This window comes from Barbatula barbatula, assembly GCF_947034865.1.
Source record: "Barbatula barbatula genome assembly, chromosome: 6".
NCBI classification, from domain to species: Eukaryota; Metazoa; Chordata; class Actinopteri; order Cypriniformes; family Nemacheilidae; genus Barbatula; species Barbatula barbatula.
The window spans coordinates 889,818-911,303 of NC_136765.1; the positions used below are offsets into that span (position 1 = coordinate 889,818).

At 40.4% G+C, this 21,486-nt stretch overlaps 1 protein-coding gene across 1 annotated transcript in view; it reads right to left on the reverse strand.

Annotated features, from left to right (window-relative positions):
* The window catches only part of esrrb (estrogen-related receptor beta), a gene marked incomplete at both ends in the record, with an annotated part of 41,808 nt that overhangs the window by 16,517 nt on the left and 3,805 nt on the right, over window positions 1–21,486 (reverse strand). Inside the window, 2 exons of the mRNA XM_079459331.1 lie at window positions 5,794–5,910; window positions 13,220–13,641. Coding sequence (XP_079315457.1) covers window positions 5,794–5,910; window positions 13,220–13,641 — 539 coding nt within the window. The remainder of the gene's footprint in view (window positions 1–5,793; window positions 5,911–13,219; window positions 13,642–21,486) is intronic.

Below are 21,486 nucleotides of genomic sequence, written 5' to 3' on the forward strand. Positions count from 1 at the left end.
TCACATAATTCTCTGAACAATAGAGAGTGTGAGACCACAACGGAGAGGAGATGAAGAAAACCATTCATTTAATTTTTATCATTTTGTTTGTATTACCGTGTTGCAACATTAACCCGTCCGAACGCTCCAGAACTCCAGAAACAAACTGCTAACTGCGTTTGGTCCAAGCGATAACGTCGACATCATTAAGTAGGCACATAGAGCGGCGACAACAAGCCGCATTATCTTTTTTAGAAGCCGAATCGGGAGATTTCTTCTCCTTATACAAATTATTTGATTCCCTAGAAACAGAAATCTGATTAGGATTGTCTTTCAATTTCCTGACACTGACAACCCACTAACCTAATTACCGGCTGGTCCCCGTGGTCCCGCTCTTCCTAACAAACTCCAGGAGATCATTTGATGCTTGCTAAGTCGTGGTAAAATCTCATCTCTCCTGGCTACGATTTTCATATTTTTTATTGATAATCAGAGACGGCGGGGAGGGAGGTCAAATGATTTTGGTTAAAGCTAAAAATCGCATTCTCTAAACACATCTTAAATAGCACTTCATATCTACAGTGGACTGAATTGTTTGAAGTAACAATGCTAATTTCACAGCAAATCTTCAGGTCGTTAATAAAAATCGCAGTCTTGTTCTTTGTCACCGCGTTGTTGGTGATCTCAATGCTAATGCTGCTAATGCTCATAAGATGAAACCTTAAACACTGAGCTCATGAGGACCAGTTGGATCTGAGCTGGTTTAGCTGGTTTTCTATTCAAACCAGCATCAAGCAGTCTGGAGGCAACCTTCAGCCTTTTTTGAAGCAGGTGTGATGAAGCTAATATTGTTTTCACGGCTCCCTGACGCTCTCGTCGACTGTGTAACCCAGCGAGGGATTTAAATTAAGAAACACCGGATGGTTTGATCCACGTCACACGTGATTGTCAAGCGTCACAAATCCAGTGTGAAGATCCAGAGTTACACAGGTGCCTGTTTTCATTACAGCCACAATTACACCGACGCTGACAGGAATTAAACCTTGGCACTATCAGGTCTCCCTCAAGTCTCCATCGCACCCGGAGCAAGAGAGAGAGAGAGGTTAGAGATGGATGGACTGGCTATGCCAATTAGGACTACATGCTTAAAAATGATGTGTTGACTAAAATATGGACAACCCCAACAGTTGGGAGTGCACCCAACACTTGTTGACATATTACCTATTTCACACTACAAACATGGCACCCACCCCGAGATTCATGACCACAACATCACAACCACTGACAGCGTCTTTCATTTCTCGCACACGATATCAGAGGACCAAGTGTCTGACTGTGGAACGTCTTCAATGAAATCCAAGAGTGGTCAACAAACACGAAAGCCAGTGTTTTTGACAGCATTGACCGCCGCCGCTTCATAGCCATCGGATCTCGAATGTCATTTCTTCAAAGCAAGCATGTCGGCGAGAGAGAGAGGGCTTAGGTCCGGGGCGGACAACATTCAAGCGTGGATTAGCCCTCCCGTGACCACCTGAGGTCGGGCTCTTTTTTCTCTCTCAAAACAATAATCTCCTCTCCAGCAAAGAAGCGCAGTTCATCGGGGGTCACTGGACTTGGCAGGCACTCTTATTTTTGGTGCTCTCACCTGTTCTGAGCGCCTGTCATCTGGGTGAGGGGAAAGTGTCAGCGTGGCTGGAATGGTTGGCAGTGCCTAAGGGGGCTTAAGCCGACCCGTTTTTAGCTAGGAAATTCATGGGCCGCGTCCTAAGGCCACGGCGAACTCGGCCTTTCAGGGTTCAGCTCTTCTGAAAACGGCCCTCGTCAGCACTATTTCAAAGAGCCTCCGCTTGGCAGCTCTCGGACGCTTGGCATTTTTCCTCACGGCGGCGGCGAGGGAACCCGGGGCACAGGAATGGCGAGGGGGTCACAAAGCCAACAACTAACCCAAAAACACCTGCCTGGGCATCTTCGGCCAGGGCCGAGCCCATGAGAATCATAGTGAAGAGTATTGCTTTCACTATACAGGAATATTGTTGCAGAAATTATATTATTGAAATTCTTTTTATAAATAATGATGATATTAAACTAATAAATAGTGGTATTAGTCAAATGCATCTTTAATTCAATTTTGAAGTGTTTTCTTTTCTTTGCCAATTAATTTACACTTAAAATATGAGTGAGTCAGAGAAAGCGTTTGTAATTATTGTGACTCTCTTAAGATAAAACGATAAACTGAAGAAAATGTGAGCACTGGGGAGTCACTGAATTGTTGACAGCATTAAGGCAATATCAATAATGACAGTTCTTGTTATTTAGTTGAATTCTTTCATTGATATTCTATCGAAACGGTTGTGTGAAAAGATATGTGACGGCTCAGTGTCTCTGTAGAGATGATTTACAACGTGTGGTCTTCATACAGAAGTGATCTAGCTGTCCTTTCTGCTGGAAAACACATGTTCACGCCTGCTGTAATCCCCTCACCTGTTCAAAGCGGACCTCCAGGGACACGGCCGACAGAAACACACTTCACACACTCACTTTACACACACGTGATTTCATTCTCCATGAGCTGTAAGAGCCAATGCTGTCTTAAAAACACACAATAAAGAACCAATCAAAACTAATATGCCCCAAACTAATATGACATGTGGATGCGTTATGCAGCGTTCACACATGACCTGAATGCGCATGCGTCGTGGGGCTCTCGTGAACGCACGTCAGACACTCGCAGTGAAGAGAACAATATGTTGATTAAAGTCAATATTTTCCTTTCTGTCATCGCTTCATAAAATATTCAATTGAACCACTATGATCAGAAGAGACAATTTCATGATGTCTCACTATAATATTACCATGATGTCTATGAGCAGGCCTCATAAAAACCTCAAAGATATCTTTATTTGTGTTCCGAAGGTCTTAAAACATGTAGAACGACATGTGGATGAGTAAAATATGACAAACTTTAGATTTCTGGATGAACCATCCCTTTAAGCTGAAACTTGGACGATTGGAAAACAAGACAAAACTATTAAGTTATATTTTCAGAACCTCTGCGCTTGTTAGAAAAAAGAAAACATGGGTCTGCAAATGAAGTGTGTGTATGTTATATGACAAGAGATGTTTTATGGACATTTCTGTGATGTCATCGTGAAGCTGGAGTATATGTGAGATGTGGAATGATCAGATTCTCAATAGTATCCGTTCCTCTGTTCCCAGCTCCATTGATCAGAGGTGAAAACCTGTAGTCCCTGACATTCGACTCTTTTTATCGATCACTTCCTGTTTTGAGGGAATGAAGCGGATCCAAGATCCTTCAGGACATCTGACGGATACAAACGCTCTCGGCCTTCAAACCCTCAACTGTTATCTGCTTTACTTTAAGTCTTTTTCCGCCAGCAGGATCCAGCATAACATCCAGAAATAATGGCAAGCACATGATTTCATTGATGCAGACTTTTAGACATTTTCTCATTTTTTATTTATTATTGATGTAAACAAAATGCACGTTTCACAGATTTGTGGATGTGATCCGAATGAAAAGTTCACGCATGGTTCGGCTCATTGGCTGCGGTCACGGAATGAGGTGTCACGTGGACAGACGTGATGCTCCGTGTGTCATTTTCTCGTCTCCTTGAACAGGCTGATTGATTTGGCGCTCACGTAGAGTTAGCAAGCAGACAGACGGTGACCTTGCATCGAGGAAAGACACCAAACGGCCGGCGAGATGCCTTGATACGCCGGCATATTTGAGAATTCTATGATGGTGACTGGTTAAACCGGTTAACAGGGAACTGACCGCTAACTAGCCCCGGTGAGTTCAAGCGCTGTTAGGAATGAGGTTTAATGACAACTCACATAAAGCTCTTCATACACTACGGTATGTTACACCTTACATCACTTTTTACATGAAGTTTTTAATTCATTTGCTTATTATTACACTTTTAATCACTGACTGTTGCAGTATTATTACTTACACTTCATTCAATTGCACTTAAACACTGAATTTTATATTATATACAATATATTAATAATACAGAAGTTTATTATATTGAAGTATGTACACACATTTTTATTTTTTTACTAAATTTTTTCATTATTTTTTCATAATATTACACTGTTTTATAATATATAGTATAATGCATAAAAGTTTGGACACACCTATTTATCCATTAGTACAATATAATGTATGATATAATATAAAAATATACTATACATTATGTAAACATTTGGGTTAAGTCTATCCATTCTTATTCATTTGATTTTCTTTAGTAATAGTTCATTGTTAAACCCGTAGTAAATAGTCAAATGATTTGAGGTCATTATGCCAAAGAATGTAAATTACTATTTTTAACATTCTTAAAAAATCTAATCTTTGGTGGTGCACGAATGCTACAGGCCTATGTCATACAAACATACAAACTAGTAAATGCATACTTGAATGCACTGTAAGTGGCATTGTTGTGTCTGTTAAATGCATAAATGTACATTTCTTTATAGTATACACGTGTTATTTTAGTATTAATACTACCGTATATTCATGTATGCACTGTTAATCCTTCTTCTGAAGGTGACGGCTCTACACACATTCTCATGAGGATTAGAAACAGACGCTTAAGGTTTTCAAATAAAAATAACCTTTTTCATATTGAAAACATGCATACAAATTGATCTGCACGCGCTGTGTAACGCAGTCGCATGCGCTGATGTCACCGCAACTCAATCCATTACTTAAACTGGACACATGTGATTCATTTATGACAATCTCTCCTTCTCTGTTTTCTGGTCTCTTATTCCTGCAGATGATATATTTGCATTAATTTTTCATCAGCTAGTAATGCGATTCATTGTGTCTCACGCAGCTGAGAGATTCTGTTACATCATTCAGGTTCATATAGAACGACAGACCATCACAGACACGCTGGCAAGATCTCATGTTCTGGCTTCATAAGTGAATATACTGCGTAACAAAATATGAGTTCATTAAAGAAAGAGAAAAGAGAGAGCGACAGAAAGAGAAAGAAAAACAGAAAGATTTGTCAGTGTGTTTAATAGTCCCTGATTTCCCAGATGGCAGGATGTTGAAAAAGCATCACCGGAAGAGAGCCGAGATGTTCGGAAAACATTTAGCGGATCAATACGTCGCGGAGAGCTGAGCTCTCGGAGCGAGTGTCGTGGGACAGAAGCCTTTCCAGTTGGAATACTGTTACACTTCTATTAGTCAGACGCACGGATCGACCTATTCAGCATATTTGTGTCTCTCTGCCCAACAGCCGTGATTATTTACTGCCGTGTTACTGTGAGAGACGGGGGGTGGGGGGACGCGGGTCGTGCCAACAGCCCCTCAGGTCCAGTACGGCTTTGACACGGGTCCACTGGCACGCCAGCCAGCCACCGACTTTAGCATCACTCATGTGTCATCATCACACACACACACACACGCACGCACTGCGATTTACAGAATGACTGTACGCGCACATAAAGAACATTTATAACATTATACAGTGTGACTATTGCTATTGTGTCTATATTACGCGCGGGATGATAAAATGATAAATAATTCACAAGATACGATTCCATACAAAATGGTTTCCCTGTGAGATCAGATTGAAAGAATCATCTAATTCAAAAGAAGCAAAACTTTTCTTCTCAGTTGAGTTTATCTTGTTTAAAGGACTAAAGACTAAACAGAAAATCCCACCACATTGCAGAATGTAAGTTTACGCATTTCACAGTGTTGACAGAGGTGTCTGAATGTGACTCAATACAGTGTCAGACCATGATATGTTGATGTCATGTGCACGGTTGTGTGCTCACCTTCTTTTAACATGCCCACTTTAAGACACTTCATGAAGCGACACGCTTGACAGGACTTGCGTCTTCGTTTGGTGATCTCACACTCGTTGGTGGCCGGACAGCTGTACTCGATGTTACCTGATCACAGACAGACAGAAAATAAAAGAGTTGAGTGGGTTTCTAGCCCACATCACATTACGTTTGTCTGATTCTACAAAAATAACTCAATGAGAACCGGCGAGCAACAGCCCAGCACTGAATCCATCAAAGTTCTCAGAGGAACGCTCAATAAATCACTTCATTTATAAAATCATCTTTTACTCAATTTGATGAATTGCTTTTGGCCGTAAGACACTTTACAGAACAAGCTTATCAAACGGATGAGTCTCAAAATCCAGATGCATGTCCGGTTCGGATCGCTTGATGCACAAACAGCTAGTGTGTTCTCGCTGCTTTACATTACGCTCCGGCCTGACTTTATCAGAGCGACCGGTATTTACATGGAGACTAAGCAGAGACTGATACATTATTCAAGCGGAGCACTTCAGCTTCATGGCTGCTCGATAAAAGCGCCGTTTCACCGCATTGTGAGAGTAACAATAGACAGAGCGCTTGGTATCCTCCACCATTCTGCTCGTGTCCACGTACATTTAACTACAGCCAGGCATTTCAATTAGGACGTGTACGGATAACGGCAGGAGAGATGCTGTTAATGCCGAGTGACAGCGGACAGACAGCGTGTGGACTGAATCTCTATGCCCTCGCTCTTCAAGGTTTCTTTGATTGATAAACAAGACGATATGGATAAAAATGAAAATCGGCTCAATGCTGTTCAAGAACACCCAACGATAGTTTTCAGATCGTCACAGTCGGTGTTAAGATGAGTTTTGTTTTCTTCTGTGGCATCTGATCATCAGATTCATTCTGGTCAGCTAGACTTATCTAAGTGGACTGATTTAGAAATGTGGTAGTTTGGCATTTTAGGTGTTAAGTGTTCAATGAAATGCTCATTACAAGTTCAAAAAATCTAGTTGTGTTTCATTTTAGTGCTGATGCACATCGAAATGATTCCAATTGTTTTTGTAATGGACAAAATTCACATTAACAAACTTGTTTTATAAAAATACTTTAGTATACTGTACTACTACAGCATTTACCGTAGTAAAATACTATGGTGTTTTTACACCTTGCCATAGTACATACCATAAAATACTGAAGTTTATACCACAGTGTCTCTATAGGCAGAGAGACAGAATACTATACTATTATCTATACTGTTACACAATGAGGCTACTACGGTATATAGTGCAGTGTGCTACTGCCGTAAATAACACTGTCTATTACAACATGTTTTCATGCTGCTGTGTTTAAGAAAGTAGTATTGAAATCATCTGGTTTTAAATCAAATCTGATATTAGTATGTTCAAATAATGCTTCACAAAGCAATAAGATTTTGACCACAGAATGCCTAAAAAGATATTACCTCCAAAATGTACATTAAACAAATATCGTCAACATGTGTTCCTTTACAACCTAAATCTAATTTTGTGAACTGTATTATTAGTTTTTGTGTTGTTTAAATTGGTCCAGATCGTCCACGGCCGACGTAAGTCTATGAATCCACAGGTCAATAAACGGTCGGATGAATGTACCGGCTCTGTATTGACATCGTATGGTGTAAGTGTGACAGGATTATAATCTTCAGCGAATGCTTCCATCCCCCCATTCCCAATTTATGCAATTACGTGACATTATTGCACAGATCAAGCGGAGGGTCCCAAGATGTATCCAATAATTAGAAATTCTGCCTTTTATCTGGGTTACACAAATCAGTATGCAAATGCAGCCCATCTCTCCGGCTCGGGGTAAATAAAGGTGTGAAAATGAATGTGATAAAGTCTGATTGCTTGCCTTCCTCTTTTCCCAATTGTTGTCTCGAGTAACTAAACATTTCTCATCAGACATCATTCCTGTGTGTTTTCAGATCACACTGTTTGTGAGAGGATGAAAGACTGAACTTTTCTATTCTGGGATGTGTAATATTGTCTGTGTACCGTACGTCATGAACTGCAGTGTTGGCACTGTGATGAGACGACCTGACACTGTGTTTACGGTCTTAAAGATCATTCACGTCAACTGAGTGAGAACCTTCAAAAACTAAAACACCAACAAAACATGAAATGCTTGTGTATTACAGTAGCACATTTGAGCACTTGAAGGAATTTTGGTTGGCTGTCAATGTTTGAACTACTGGAGGAAAAAAGACTCTGATGGTGATTCCAACAATATAAGTGTTGTTTTTCCGGTGTTTTCTCTTACACACAGTCCACGGTTACCAGAGCGGGCAGGACCATGCACAGACCTGACAAATGCTGCGATGATAGAGCTGGACAAAGGACTCTATAAAACTATTAATGATAATCTTAAATCTAATAATTTTGTTATTTTGCCTTGTTGTGCGCGCACTGTCGAGCTTGTGCGGAGGCTGCAGTTTTTGCAAGAGGGGAACTGGAATCCCCTGGTTAGGCCTGGTCTCCCTCTGAGATTTATTTATCCTCCAATGGAGTTTTGGGTTCCTCGCCACCGTTTTCATACTGTTTTACACTGTTTTGCCTGGCCGGGGGGCTGCTAGAATTTAAAGTCTTATTTAATTAACACTATATATAGGAATTTATTGTGTGTCTGATATTTGACCTGTGTTTTGAATTCCATAACCTTTTATGTTTTACTTATAGTCATTTTTTCTTGTACAGCTGCTTTGTAACAATGAAAGTTGTAACACACAACAGGGAGCTATATAAATAAAGCTGACTTGACATGTACATTTTGAAATATGTTTTTGTTTTAATCATTGTTTTTATTGTGAATGGGCGTGTTTTTCAGACTAATATAGTAATAAATAACGATCAAGCGGCCACTAGCGGTGAGTTTGAGAACTGCAATCAATCAATTCTTGTGAAACACGACAGTGGCCACCACAGAGCAAAAAGATGTCGTTGGCTGCGACAGCACATCTTCTCATGTTAACGCAGGAAAGAGAGATCATGCGGGCATTAGAAAGACTGTAGAAAGTGCCATGTCTTATTTATTACATAAAATAAAAGGTCTGTGGATTTTAAGGATAAAAAAAGGATAAAAGTCAGGACCTGCGTCAATATTATAAAGACTGTCCAGCAGAGAGGCGTTAGGACCCGCGGTACTGAGGCTTTTAGCAGAGATACTCATAGATATCTGTGGAGACACTTTCCAGCAGAGAGACGGTGGAGAGAAAGATCATCTAATAATCACCCAGAGGAGGTTGCTTTGATTGGGATCAGTATGTTATTGTAATATAAGCTTGTGTTTTGAGCATCATTGTTTATCTGGAACCAGTGTTCTGCTTTGTCGTCTTCGCTTATTTGAGTAATTTGCATTATTTGCGTGCTCGAAGCTGTGACAAAGCTAACACGCGCTGTAGAGTTGTTTGTCAGTTTACGGCTGTTGTACAAAACATGGCGGCGAATCCAATGTGTGTAGGCCCGCTCTGTATGTAGATGGGAATAGCTTATTCTAAGGTCTTCTAAACATAACCTCTGAAGAAATTGTTTACTTTATTATGTTGCATTTCTGTCAATAGGTCCTTACTAAAAATCCCACATTGCTCCTTTAAAAAAAATATAAAAATGTATAACTGTTTATGTGCTAAATTTTGATTGTTGGCAAACATACATACACAAAATGAATATGTACAGTCCAATACTTTTATCGTGGATGCGATTAATGGGTTGAGTCCAGCGTGCATCAGAACACACAGATGATGTAGAACACAAGTGAAGTTAAGCACACACACATTCAGTGAAACAACATGAGCCCTGTTAAGTGCGCTGGGTTACTGAAGCGTACGCTAAACACAAGACACTGAGGAACTACTACTGAGGAACATACTACAGGACTGTACCGCTTCATTCCAATACATATACAAATAGAAAACCAAATTCATTTAAAAGCCCCGAAACCTTGATTTTGTAAACTGTAATCCGAAGTATGATCTGGCATTGGCTCTGATCAGAAGTCTTGTTTTAAACTAAAGTCTGCGATCACAGAAGAGACGTATGAAGGTTTTTATCTGCTGTAATTTCTCTGATGGTTTTTCAGGACGGCTGCCAGCAGGCCAGGGTTCACGGACAGACTCGGGTCAAGTAAGTCAATTACAGGAAACGGAAGGTCTTCCTCATGGATATCTAAAGGGACTTTTACAGGTTTACTGTCGCACTGGATAACTTCACGTCAGAAAGAGAGGCTGAAGGTTTCTATCATTTCACACCCGAGCAGCAGATATTCTTCAGCTGACACGGACGGATCAGATCTCATGTGTTGCCAGTTCACATCCGATGAAAATGTTTTTTTACAAAATCCACAAATGTAAGGTCCATGTTGTGTTGGATAAAGTCAAGACGTCTCTCTCACCTCAAGCCGCTTATTAACTTTCCTTTGACTTCTCACAAAAGCTCATCGTCTGCTTCGTTTTCTTTTCTTTCATGCTTCCCTCTGTCGTCCGTCCTCTCCACTGCTTATTATGCCATTAGTCCCTCTCTTTGAAAAGAAAAGAGGGTCCCTCTTCAATCAACAAAAAAAAGAGTCCTCCGTTTTTCCCGGTTTCATCCCTCCTTCCTGAAATTACCCGGCGACGCGTGCCTGCGTTTCTAATTGCGGCGGTCGTCCCCGGAGACAAGCCCCTCCCCCTGGCCTAATGAAAAGCCTCGGCCTTAATTACTCCAGCTGAACGCTGATTGTTATTGACAAAACTCCTGTGGCTCGGACAAACGCTCGGAGATTAGCTCCATTACAGACAGACAGACAGACAGACAGACAGCTCCGAGAGCAAGAGACCAGCGACCATCTGACAATACAATAGTCACGAGGACGGGAGGAGATCTCTACTTTTTTTCTTTTCTTTTTCTTTTTTTGTTCTTTTATTCCTTCCGTCTTTCTGTCCTTCATTCATTCTTTCTTTCTGTCTGTCTTCCGTCCGTCCGTTCTTCTTTCTTTCTGCCTTTCTTTCTTTTTCTCTCTCTCTCTCTCCCTCTTTCTTTCTTTTATTCCTTCTGTCTGTCTGTCTTCCTTCCTTCCTCCCTCTCTTCTTTCTCTCTCTCTGTCTGTCTTCCTTTCACCTGTCCGTCCATCCATCTTTCTTTCTTTGTTCTGCCTGCCTGCTTTTCTTTATGTCTGTCTTTCTTTCTTTCCTACGTGTTTGTTTGTCTTCCTTTCATCTGTCCGTCCATCCATCCGCCCGTCCTTCTGTCTGTCTTTCTTTCTTTTTTCTTTCATTCCGTCTGTTTCTTTCCTTCCTTCCTTAGTTCCCGTCTGTCTGTCTTGTCAGTGCTAAGACTCTTATTATCCATAACTTTGATGATCTCATCTATAAATATTTACAACCTCTTTTAGTTTATTCAATGTTTGTGTTGAATTTTATTTGAAAAATTATATTTTGTATAGAGATATGTTATCTTGTTCTTTTACAGCTGTATAAAATATCACCTCTCTTATAAAATAAGAGTCTCTAAAGACCCATTGGTTCTTCACTGAAGCACTTAGATATAACTCTAAAAGCGGTTCCCTATGACTATGAGCCAAAGAACCACTTTTAGTGCTACATAGCTCCATCTCAGTGTAGAGTTTATGTCAACCTTATTTGCATGTCAATTAAAAGGTTTATCAACAGTATTGCACTTATCGCTGGAGATTTCATTTAACATCATGAAAAAAAAGAATAAATTCATGTTGCTTCATGTCTGTTCTGAAGCTCTGGTCACGCATAGACCCGTGAAGAACATGGACATGCTTCAGACCTGTGACCGCACACACATGTGCTCATACAGTAGCTATCAACAGATGTGAGGTGAACTTAACATCATCCCCAGGTTTTTTAAATGCTGCTTTCAGTTTCATTATGTATCTATACATTCAACACTAAGAATTACTGTGAAGGCTATTGATCGAGTACACAGACGCAAAACCAGAGCAGTAAACATTCATTCTCATTTCATATTTTCTTCAGTGGCACGTCCACCACTCGCTCATTTTCATTCACTGAGCAAAGCATCTGATCGGCTGACCTTACACATCTTGCTGTAGCAGTGTTTAGTTTGAGGTCATGTAAATATCCATCATTAAAACTGAACAATCTGCTCTGGATTGAGATATATTGGTGAATAATCACATATTTGGGATGGACACAAATTTTGATAACAGTATTATATTTCACTTTCCAAGCTGATCTATTATAAATCTATTTCACATTAGTGAAAACACATGTTAAATGTACACTCCATTGATGAAATAAGAGCTATCTCATCCTCTTTCTCAACAGGCGTCTGGTCAGTGTGGTCATCTTATCATATACTGTAGCTCTGTAACAGTAAATCTCATACACGCTATCAAAAGGATTGATTACGCTCATGTCAAAGCTGGCGCCACACCGTACGTCACCGAATCCATTATCTGCATCCTCTATTCACAATATAGATATGATGTCCATACTCAAGAAAACATGAGTGACCCAAACTTACTGCCACAAACTAGCTGAGGGTGGTTACTAGGGTGTATGATATTTCTGACTGGTGGTTAGTCTGTTGCTACGGTGAGCTGGGAGGTGGGCAGGGCATTGCAATGAAGTTGCTATAGTTCTGACTGGTGGTAAGCCTGTTGCTATGCAGTTGCTAGGGTGATCTGGAAAGTATCCAGGAGGTTTTTATATGGTTGCTACAGTTCTGACTGGCGGTCTGTGATGTGTCCCGGGGATTGCTGTGCAGTTGCTCCAGCATTATACAGTTGTTACAGGTGGTTATCACGTTGCGATATTGTTGCTGGGTGATCTGGGAGGTGGCCAGGGCATTGCTTTGCAAATGCTACAATGCTACAGTTCTGATTGGCGGTAAGCCTGTTGCTATGCTGTTGTTCGAGTGGTCTGGAAGGTGGCCAGAGTAGTGCTATGCAGTTTCTACAGTGCTATAAATTTCTTACAGGTGGTAAATGTGCTGCTTTTGGTTGTTAGGGTGGTCTGGGAGCTGAGCAGAGTTTTACGATGTATTTGCTAGTGTTCTGAGTGATTATTAGTGTGTTGCTATACTGTTGCTAGGGAGATCTAGCAAGTAGCCAGAGTGTTGTTATGCAAATGCTACAGACCTACAGTTCTGGTTAAGGTTTTGTTGTGCCGTTGCTAAGGTATTCTGGGAGGTGGCCAGGGTGTTGCTATGCCATTGGAACCGTGTTCTGATTAATGTTATACAGTTGCTAGGGTGTTCAGGGAAGTCGCTTAAAGGGTAAAAATAGTCCACCCCTAATTCTCTAACATGTTTAGGTTTCTAAATATGCTCACCTGTGTTAAGTTTTTTTTAAAACAACAGTAATAACGATTTTGGAGGTAGCTGAACAGATGTACACTGCATATCAAAGACAGAATAAATACCTTGTATTGTTCTCTTGAAAAAGGCCTTGCAGGCTTCACAAGAGGCCACGCCGTAGTGATACCCTGACGCAATGTCTCCACACACCAGACACAGGCGCTTTGGGATTGAGTTGAGCATGTATTCGCATTTGATGGACCCGGGGTCCTCCAGTAGCGTGCTGGAACAGTCCTCGTATCGTTTGCGGCAGGCGCTTCCCGCCGCACCCAACTGCCCACCCGCCGTGAACATGGGTGGAGAGTCCAGACCGTTGGAGTGGCTGTTAATGGCGCTGCCGTAGCCACCGCTGGCGTCGGAATGGGCTCCCGGGCTGGGATGACTGGCGGTGTCCACCAGAGACGACGGACTGGAGGGTTCTGTCTTTATGTAGGAGCCACAGCTGGAAGGCATGTGCCGCTCTTCAACGGCCATCCTGTTGAGCAGCCTGTGAGACACAAAGAGACGGAAGAGTGAGGTCAAGAGCTTCGACTGGATGTTAGTGAAGATAATGTTATTATCTTGATATTATTTTATAAGTGAGATCAGAGATTAACTGCTGGTGATTTGCAGCATATTGACAAACTCTATAAAGGACTTTGAGTATTTTCATCGTATCATAACCGTTGCGCATATGACTAGTGAACTGTATTTAGTTTTCAAATCTTAAAAATCTCATTTGCATTTCTGCACATTTAAACTTCTTATGGGTCACATAACTTTCAACAGCCAATTGGCACCATTGACATCCAACTGGTGCGACACATTCTGCTTAACATCTCATTTTGTGTTTCCTAGTCACCTCGTACAATCATTGCTTGTGTTGAACAACGACTTGAATACTGATTTAGGTTTCTTTTAAAGGTAACCATAAAAGAGCACATTAGCACATTTCATCAGTTCACACATAAAACCAGTGACACCCGTAATATAATAACACACATCACACTTTCCATATTTATATTAAACAGCTTAAGACAGGAAGGGAAACATGTGTTACCAATGGGACTCCGCCTCTTTGCTGGACCACACCTATTCAACACCCTTAAAACTGAAGTATGGACACCGCCATAAAAAGGGCTATCCATTTTAATTGTGTGGACAAAAAACCCCAACGTCTTTCAAAACACAAGAAACAAAAAAAATTAATGGAGATATTTTAAACTATGTAACTGTGTGTAAATCAGGACAGAAATTTCACTTATATGAGCCTGTGATGAGGTAACACACACTTTCTTCAGAGGAACCAGACAAATCACAACTTGCATCCAAAATGGCCAAATTCCATACTATATAGTAAGCGAATAGAATTATGTGTCACCAATAGTCCGAAACCTCAGTATGCAAGAAAACAGTAGGCAAGAAATAGCCAATATTCGTGAGTGTGGATCGGATGGACACTTCTCTATCCCATGATGCCACGGGAGCTGAGCAACAGTCGAAAATCAAAAGTAAATCAAATACAAATTGCGGAAAACTGTAAGGTGGACGTCCGTTTTTAATGTAAGTGCCAAAGAATCTCTTGACTAAATGATGTTTTTATCAGCGCTTACGTACACGTTGTTGAGGTCCTAGGGCATACGGGTCACCTGACAATAAAACATGGCGGACGCAGATGTATTCATACTACTCCCACTCATTCTATACAGACCGGTCGATAGATAGGTTCTTCATTTAAATCAGTACGTACTGTCACAGTATGCCATTCACGATGCAAGCTTAATTCTGGCCACGCCTCTTATTATCAAACAGCCAATCAAAACAATGCAGCACACACACGTTTGCATGTCTTCCTCAGAGAAGCACAGAGGCTTCCAAAATAACAAGCAAAATGGCATAATACATAATAAAAGCTCAGACAGAGATTCAGTTAAATATCAGGAGGGTTTGTGAGAGGATCAAATATCTATCCGAGGTATAAATTAAGATGAAGTTAAGACGGATGAACGGATCGATGGGTCACAAAAGCCTTCAGACAACCTCCTCCTCTGACTGATTTAATTGTAAGTATGGCTGATGCAGGGTTCTAGTCCAGGGGTCAAAGGTCAAGTTTATTTTCTCACCCGTGCCGATGGAGATGGGGTCAACGTGTCAAACTTAATCTCATCGAGGCGTCTCCTCCCTTTCGTGTCATGTATATTCAACAATGCAACCTCTGGACAATGTTAACTGCTAAAATAAATATTAACAAAATAACCGCGTCTGAGAACATTTGAGGATTAAACGCTACGTCGGGTATAAAAATGGACACATGTAGAGCTGATGAATAAAAGTAAAGCTTGGCATTAGTGAGTAAATAAAATGATTCGCCTGCTGGCAGTTTATGTTTGGTCTAAATAAAATGGTTTTGTAGCTGAAACAATACATCGTGGATTTGATTCCCAGCAAATGCATGAACTGATGAAATGTCCACAGTAAATGCCTCTGCCAAATGTTTACATGTCATGTAAATCAAAATACAGCTTTTGATCAAAATATTGTCAGACATTTTGTATTTGCATATATGATCAAATGACATGAAAACTAACTTTTTTACATTACAGTATAAAGTGCTGAACTGAATTATTGTCGGGGTGAATCTGATTAAAGATAAATGCAAATGCACCTTTCTGCAATCTCGTCTTATTTATTAAAGCCATATATTATTAGTCACATAAGCATACAGACCAATTCCATTTAGCCTTTATTTCTGAACTTCAGGAGGAGAGTAACCCTGGGTCAAAGGTCATATTGAAGGTGACACTTAGAATAATTGCATAAATGTTCATATATATATATATATATAACGCGTGCTCAGCAGAATCAAAATCTAACAACAATTCCTTAATCCTTTAGACGGAAGGCCAGTGCAGACCGTTTCAAGTTTAAACTCAAATATTTGGGATTATTTAGGGAATATTTACTTTGTTACGAAATACAGTATTTATTTCTCTTTTTTATATTTCAAATGTATTATAATCAGAAGTCTTGAGGTTAGTCCAGGACCCCTTGAGCATTTGTTCACTATGCCTCTATTAAAATTCATGCTGAGCAGTGTCCAGCGAGCATCATGTTGAGTTTGGCTGTAATCTGATTGCAGTGGCTCATATACTAACAGAATTTCAGATGCCGTAATATGATTGTGGCGCTGGACGTGAGTTCTCCCGCACATGCCTCTCGCTGTCCAACCGTCGGCCTTCCCTCAAGTCTCCGCCACTTAACAAAGTGCTGCTATTGGCCCGAGCACATGATGTTCGTCCGCCGAAGTACCCAATGCAGTCGTCTCAAATGCTATAAATACTCTACTAGCTTAGCAACAAGCTAACTGAACCGAGTCTTTCGTAAACTTTACGTGATCTTATGCTGGCTAGAGGACGTTAAACCAGTCACTGTTACAACGCAAACGTTAAAACCAAACAATATATAATACAGACTATTTTGAAACGTCTTAACGCCCCGTCGGCCATACAGGTATTGCAAACCCAAACCGATTAACATTTACGATTAGTGTAGTAGTGTAAATATAACAGAGCGGGAGGAGTCAGAAAATGTTATTTTGGGTGGAACGTAAAACAAAACGGGTTTATGGCCGGGAGCAATACCACAGCGTTTCCTTTTAATATAGAATTCAATCATCATCGACCTCCGTAAACACAAAGATGATACAGATGTGCTGTAAAATACAGCAGAACCAATGAGATTTGAAGTCATCGACGTGTCACTGTATTTAAATTTGTTTTTACAGTTTAATAAATACGCTCAAAATATTAGTAGTAAAGATGGACACCTTGTTTCTTTTCAAGACACTTATTAACTCACTGAAGTCATTTAGATTATGTTTGATGTTTGTGTTTTTTGCAGCTTTAAAATGTTTGGACTATACGTGTAGAAAATGAAAAATATATTTAATGGAGTATTTCGTTTTTTGAACACGCTGGTGGGACTATGTCTCCCGGCTGGCCTGGGAACGCCTCGGTGTCCCCCCGGAAGTGTCTAGGGTGAGGGATGTCTGGGCATCTCTGCTTAGACTGCTGCCCCTGCGACTCCGGATGAGCGGAAGAAAATGGATGGATGGATTTCGTTATTTGTGTACAGCTGAAAAAATGTATAGATCTGGGATGACATGTGGGTGACTAAATACATGACGGAACTTAAGAAACATATTTTTGGGGGAACGTGTTATTTTGAGTATAAATTACATTTTATAAAGTTAGTTTTATTGTTTTTAGCTCAATGTGAACATGTTTTACACTAAATTCAAATCTCACATTCATTTGTCATGAATATATATTTTCTGGTTTGCATTTAGGATTGAAGGATCATTTTTTTTGTTGTCGCTGAATTTCAATTCAATTGTTTTTTTGAGCGCTTTTCACATCTGTGCATTGCTGCAAGGCATATATGAAGATTAAAAAACAAAACAATATAAAACAATTGAATACATGGTATTGGAATACATAATATTATTGCTGCGTTCTCAATATGATGTACGTTGATGAAACTGAAGTTTCGCTGTGTATACACATTTTACATGGAATCTACATTAATAATATTACTGTAATTGTCTATAACATTTAGCAAATAAATCTATATTTTATAGTATAAATAAAAAACTAGGGTAAGGGTTTTTAGTTTCTCTGAATTTACTATTTATTGGTTTGTGTTAAAGTTTTTAAAAAATTCTGCAAAGACAACAAGAAGCAACACAACAGACAGTCATGTATTTAAGGAAAGTTCTACTGTTATTTTTTTATGTGATGGAACCTGAAGTATTCTCACAGTTTATGTCATGCTGTCAGTCGTTCACATTGCCATTCGATGATTTAATGTCAATTCAATTCCGCGGCTGTATATATCCTGCTCAGTTATGTGCAACTGGTTTTCCTTCTGATGGCTGAATCAGACATCACAGAGTCATCGGGTTCATCACTCTCTCTCTGTTTCTCTCTCTCTCAGACAGACAGACAGTTAGGGTGAGATGAGGGCGGTGCAGAATCAGATGCCCCAGCGGGCCGGAGGGGAGATGGGTCAGAGGCTGATGGGCTGATAAAGGAACAGCCAGCGGAGAAGGAACTCAATTAACCGCTGACAAGCTCTCGTGCTCCTCTAGGCTGGCGGGTCGCAGTCGGTCCTCTCGGGCGGCCTGTTAGAACCCTGCGGTACGGTCCGCTGTGTCGGTCCGACACGCTGGGCTCATTAAAAACACGCCTTCATTCAGACGGCAGACGTGTTTCTTCATTCTCTGTTTTTCATCTGCCGTCCCCTGCTGGGCTGATGTTCATACATTGTTTTTAAAAAGAAAAATAAAGAATTCGGGGTAAAGCCCGGATCCTAACGAAGTGAGGTTGAATAAAAGAGCTCCGGGACACCGAGAGACACTTGGAAGCGTCCGTCCAGAAAAGGGCCTCGGGTTAACAGCTATCATGGGAATACGGGGCGGCGGGGCGACCCCGGGGGCAGTTTTATGTGTGTGAAGCACAGTAACGGGGGTAAGTGGCACTCGCTCACCCTCCCGCGGGCCGTTTTAATCTGCGCTCCTCATTCATTAGTGTTGAGATAAACAGAGAACGCAGGAGAGGTGAGGACGGACACTTTGTTAAGAAGCGAAGGATGAATCTGACAAGGATTTATGATGGAGGTGGAACACAGCCAATGAGAGATGGATGGAGAGAGAGAGAGAGAGAGCTCAACTGGGATTTCATCTACAGCTCAGTTCTTTATCTGTTTATATATGGCTTGTTTACTCTCACGTTGTTTACATGATCATGCTGGTTAGTATTTTACAGCAAACATGTGTTTAGCTGTCATTGACTTACATGAAACCTGCTATATTTACTATAATAGTTTTACTAGCAACACCAATATAGTGATGGCAACTGCTACATAAAAATAACTGCTACATAAAAAAGCATTCTTTTTGCTAATTGCATTTTAATTTTCATTGTAAAATAGAAAAATATGTTGATAGTTGGAATTAAAGGGTAATTTTTTTATCAAAATCAAGGCTTTATATTAAATTGTGTTCAAATAGGTCCCATAACTAGTCACCGACCAATGAACGTTTTTGTCGTTACTAGTTAATGTAATTACTTAAAAAATATATGTAACAGTATTTTATTTATGTATTTCTTTCTTGTCTTTATATTTGAAAAATATAAAGCAATTTATGACCATAAACATAAGTTCATAATCGCCACCTGCACAATAACCATTTACACAATTTCGTAAAGTGCATTTCAAATAAACTAAAATAACGCTGTGAGCTCGGGACCTTTTCATATGATAGCGGAAAAAAGAAAACTGGACGAGAAGGTGAGAGAGGGACAGATCAATATTCGGTGTGGCCCGGCCCGGTGCTCCGGCAATGAATCGCTCGGCTGAGGATTATATTTGGCCCGTCTGCATCGTCACTGCAGGCTTTATAAAACTATGAGATCAACATCAGCGGCCCTACACCGCTCCGTCCTGCTGCGGGTCCAGAAACAGATCGCATCTATCGATCCGCAGAGTCCTTCCTGCGTTCAGGATGTGGGGGAGGAGGAGGAGGTCTTTAACCAGCGTCCTGACAGACCCCCGGACCAACACGGAAGGAGAACACAACGACGGCATTCACACTTATGAATCGTATTAACTCATGTTGTTACTTGTTTAAAAATTACAGTTTATATTTGAATGCCTTTAAATAACAAGTGGCTCGGTTTTAAAGTCAGAGCTGTGTTATTCATTCTGGCCGTGAAAGAGTTACCATGTAAAAGTGTGTGTAAGCCCAGCGGTGACGCTCCCTCTTGAATTGAACAGTTCATCATATGAAAAAGTAGTTCATTCCTCGCGTGGAACACACTTGGGATGTTTTTTTTAAATCGTTCCCCTTTTTCCCTCTTTACACTAGAAATAATGCGTATTCTTCACTTTTCTGCAAAACGAAAGATGTTGCAAAGAACGTAAGGAATGTGTGTACGGCATCATCTACACACACCAGTTTGATGATAACCTTTAATGTGAAGAGAGAATCATGATGACATCATTGTGAATGTGTGTACGGTGCGTGAGGTTTGTCATCATGACACATGAATCCCCCTCTCATGAAACACACACGTCTCATTGCGTGCCACCCGCCGTCAAACGTGCAAACGCATCCTCGCTTACGGGCAGAAAACACACGCGCACCTGCAAACGCTGCTGACTGAGGACTCTTCTTAAAATAACCTCTCATCCAGGCAGCAAAACACATGACATTACAATTATAGCAAACTTATATGACACATTATAACCCGGCGCTTCTCTCATTTAAAGACCTCCGAGTGATTTCAACCCAACAGCCTCTGCACAGAAAACTATTAACAAAGGTCTCCGAGAAATCCACCTTGATTTTATTATAGAAAGTGTAGTTACCTGTGTTTTTAGCTGATTGATTAGTATTTGTTTTACCAGTTTTACTACATGTACGATGGTTAAACTTTTTATTTCTTTTATTTTTTTTCACATACATGATTTTACATTTAAAATAATCTTGTATCTCAGATGAATGTGCATTCATAAAAATGTCATTCATGAAGGTGTAAATGCTGTGACTCTCTAATGAAATGCTTAGTCTCTTTGAGCTGACCAGGGACTCATCGACTCAAGTCATACTGTACTGAACGACGGCAAACAGGCCGGTTTTCCAGAAATGACACACTTCTAGACAGTGTCTATATCAGCTGTATTAACCCATTCAGCACTTTTAGTACGGTAGTGTCTGTCAAACAGTACAGAACACAATTCCTCACCCTTATCTTGGCGGTGGTGGGTCTTTTTTTAAGGCGTTTTTCTAAACTATTCTCTCAGATAAATTGAGGGTTCTTTACAGAAATGTGAGTAAAATCTAAACTGTATAGCAAACAAATACTAAATTCATTCAGAATGAAGAAGGATGGTCTGGAAATGAAGAGTTTGGTTCCAAAATGAGATGACTCCAAATCATGTTTTCATTGTGTTTTATCATGTTAGTTCGCTGTATTGTTTAGTTATTATAGCTTTAATCAAAACAAACCAACTGCGGTTTGATTGACATTCATTGGACTGCACAATAAAAAACATGATTTTTAGATCCAAACTCTTCAAATATCAGTCACAGATCAACCTGTTTTCACGTCCCGGTATTCAATCAAACATTCCTTTCCATCCAACATTTTTCATCTAGACAGAAGATTTCCATTCTCAACAGACGCGTGGTCTACTGGACTTTCCTTCACATGATGGGATTTCACCTCAAACTGATTTAAAACTCAGAAATGAAATGGAGGCGGAACCTTTCTGAATGAAACCACACGAG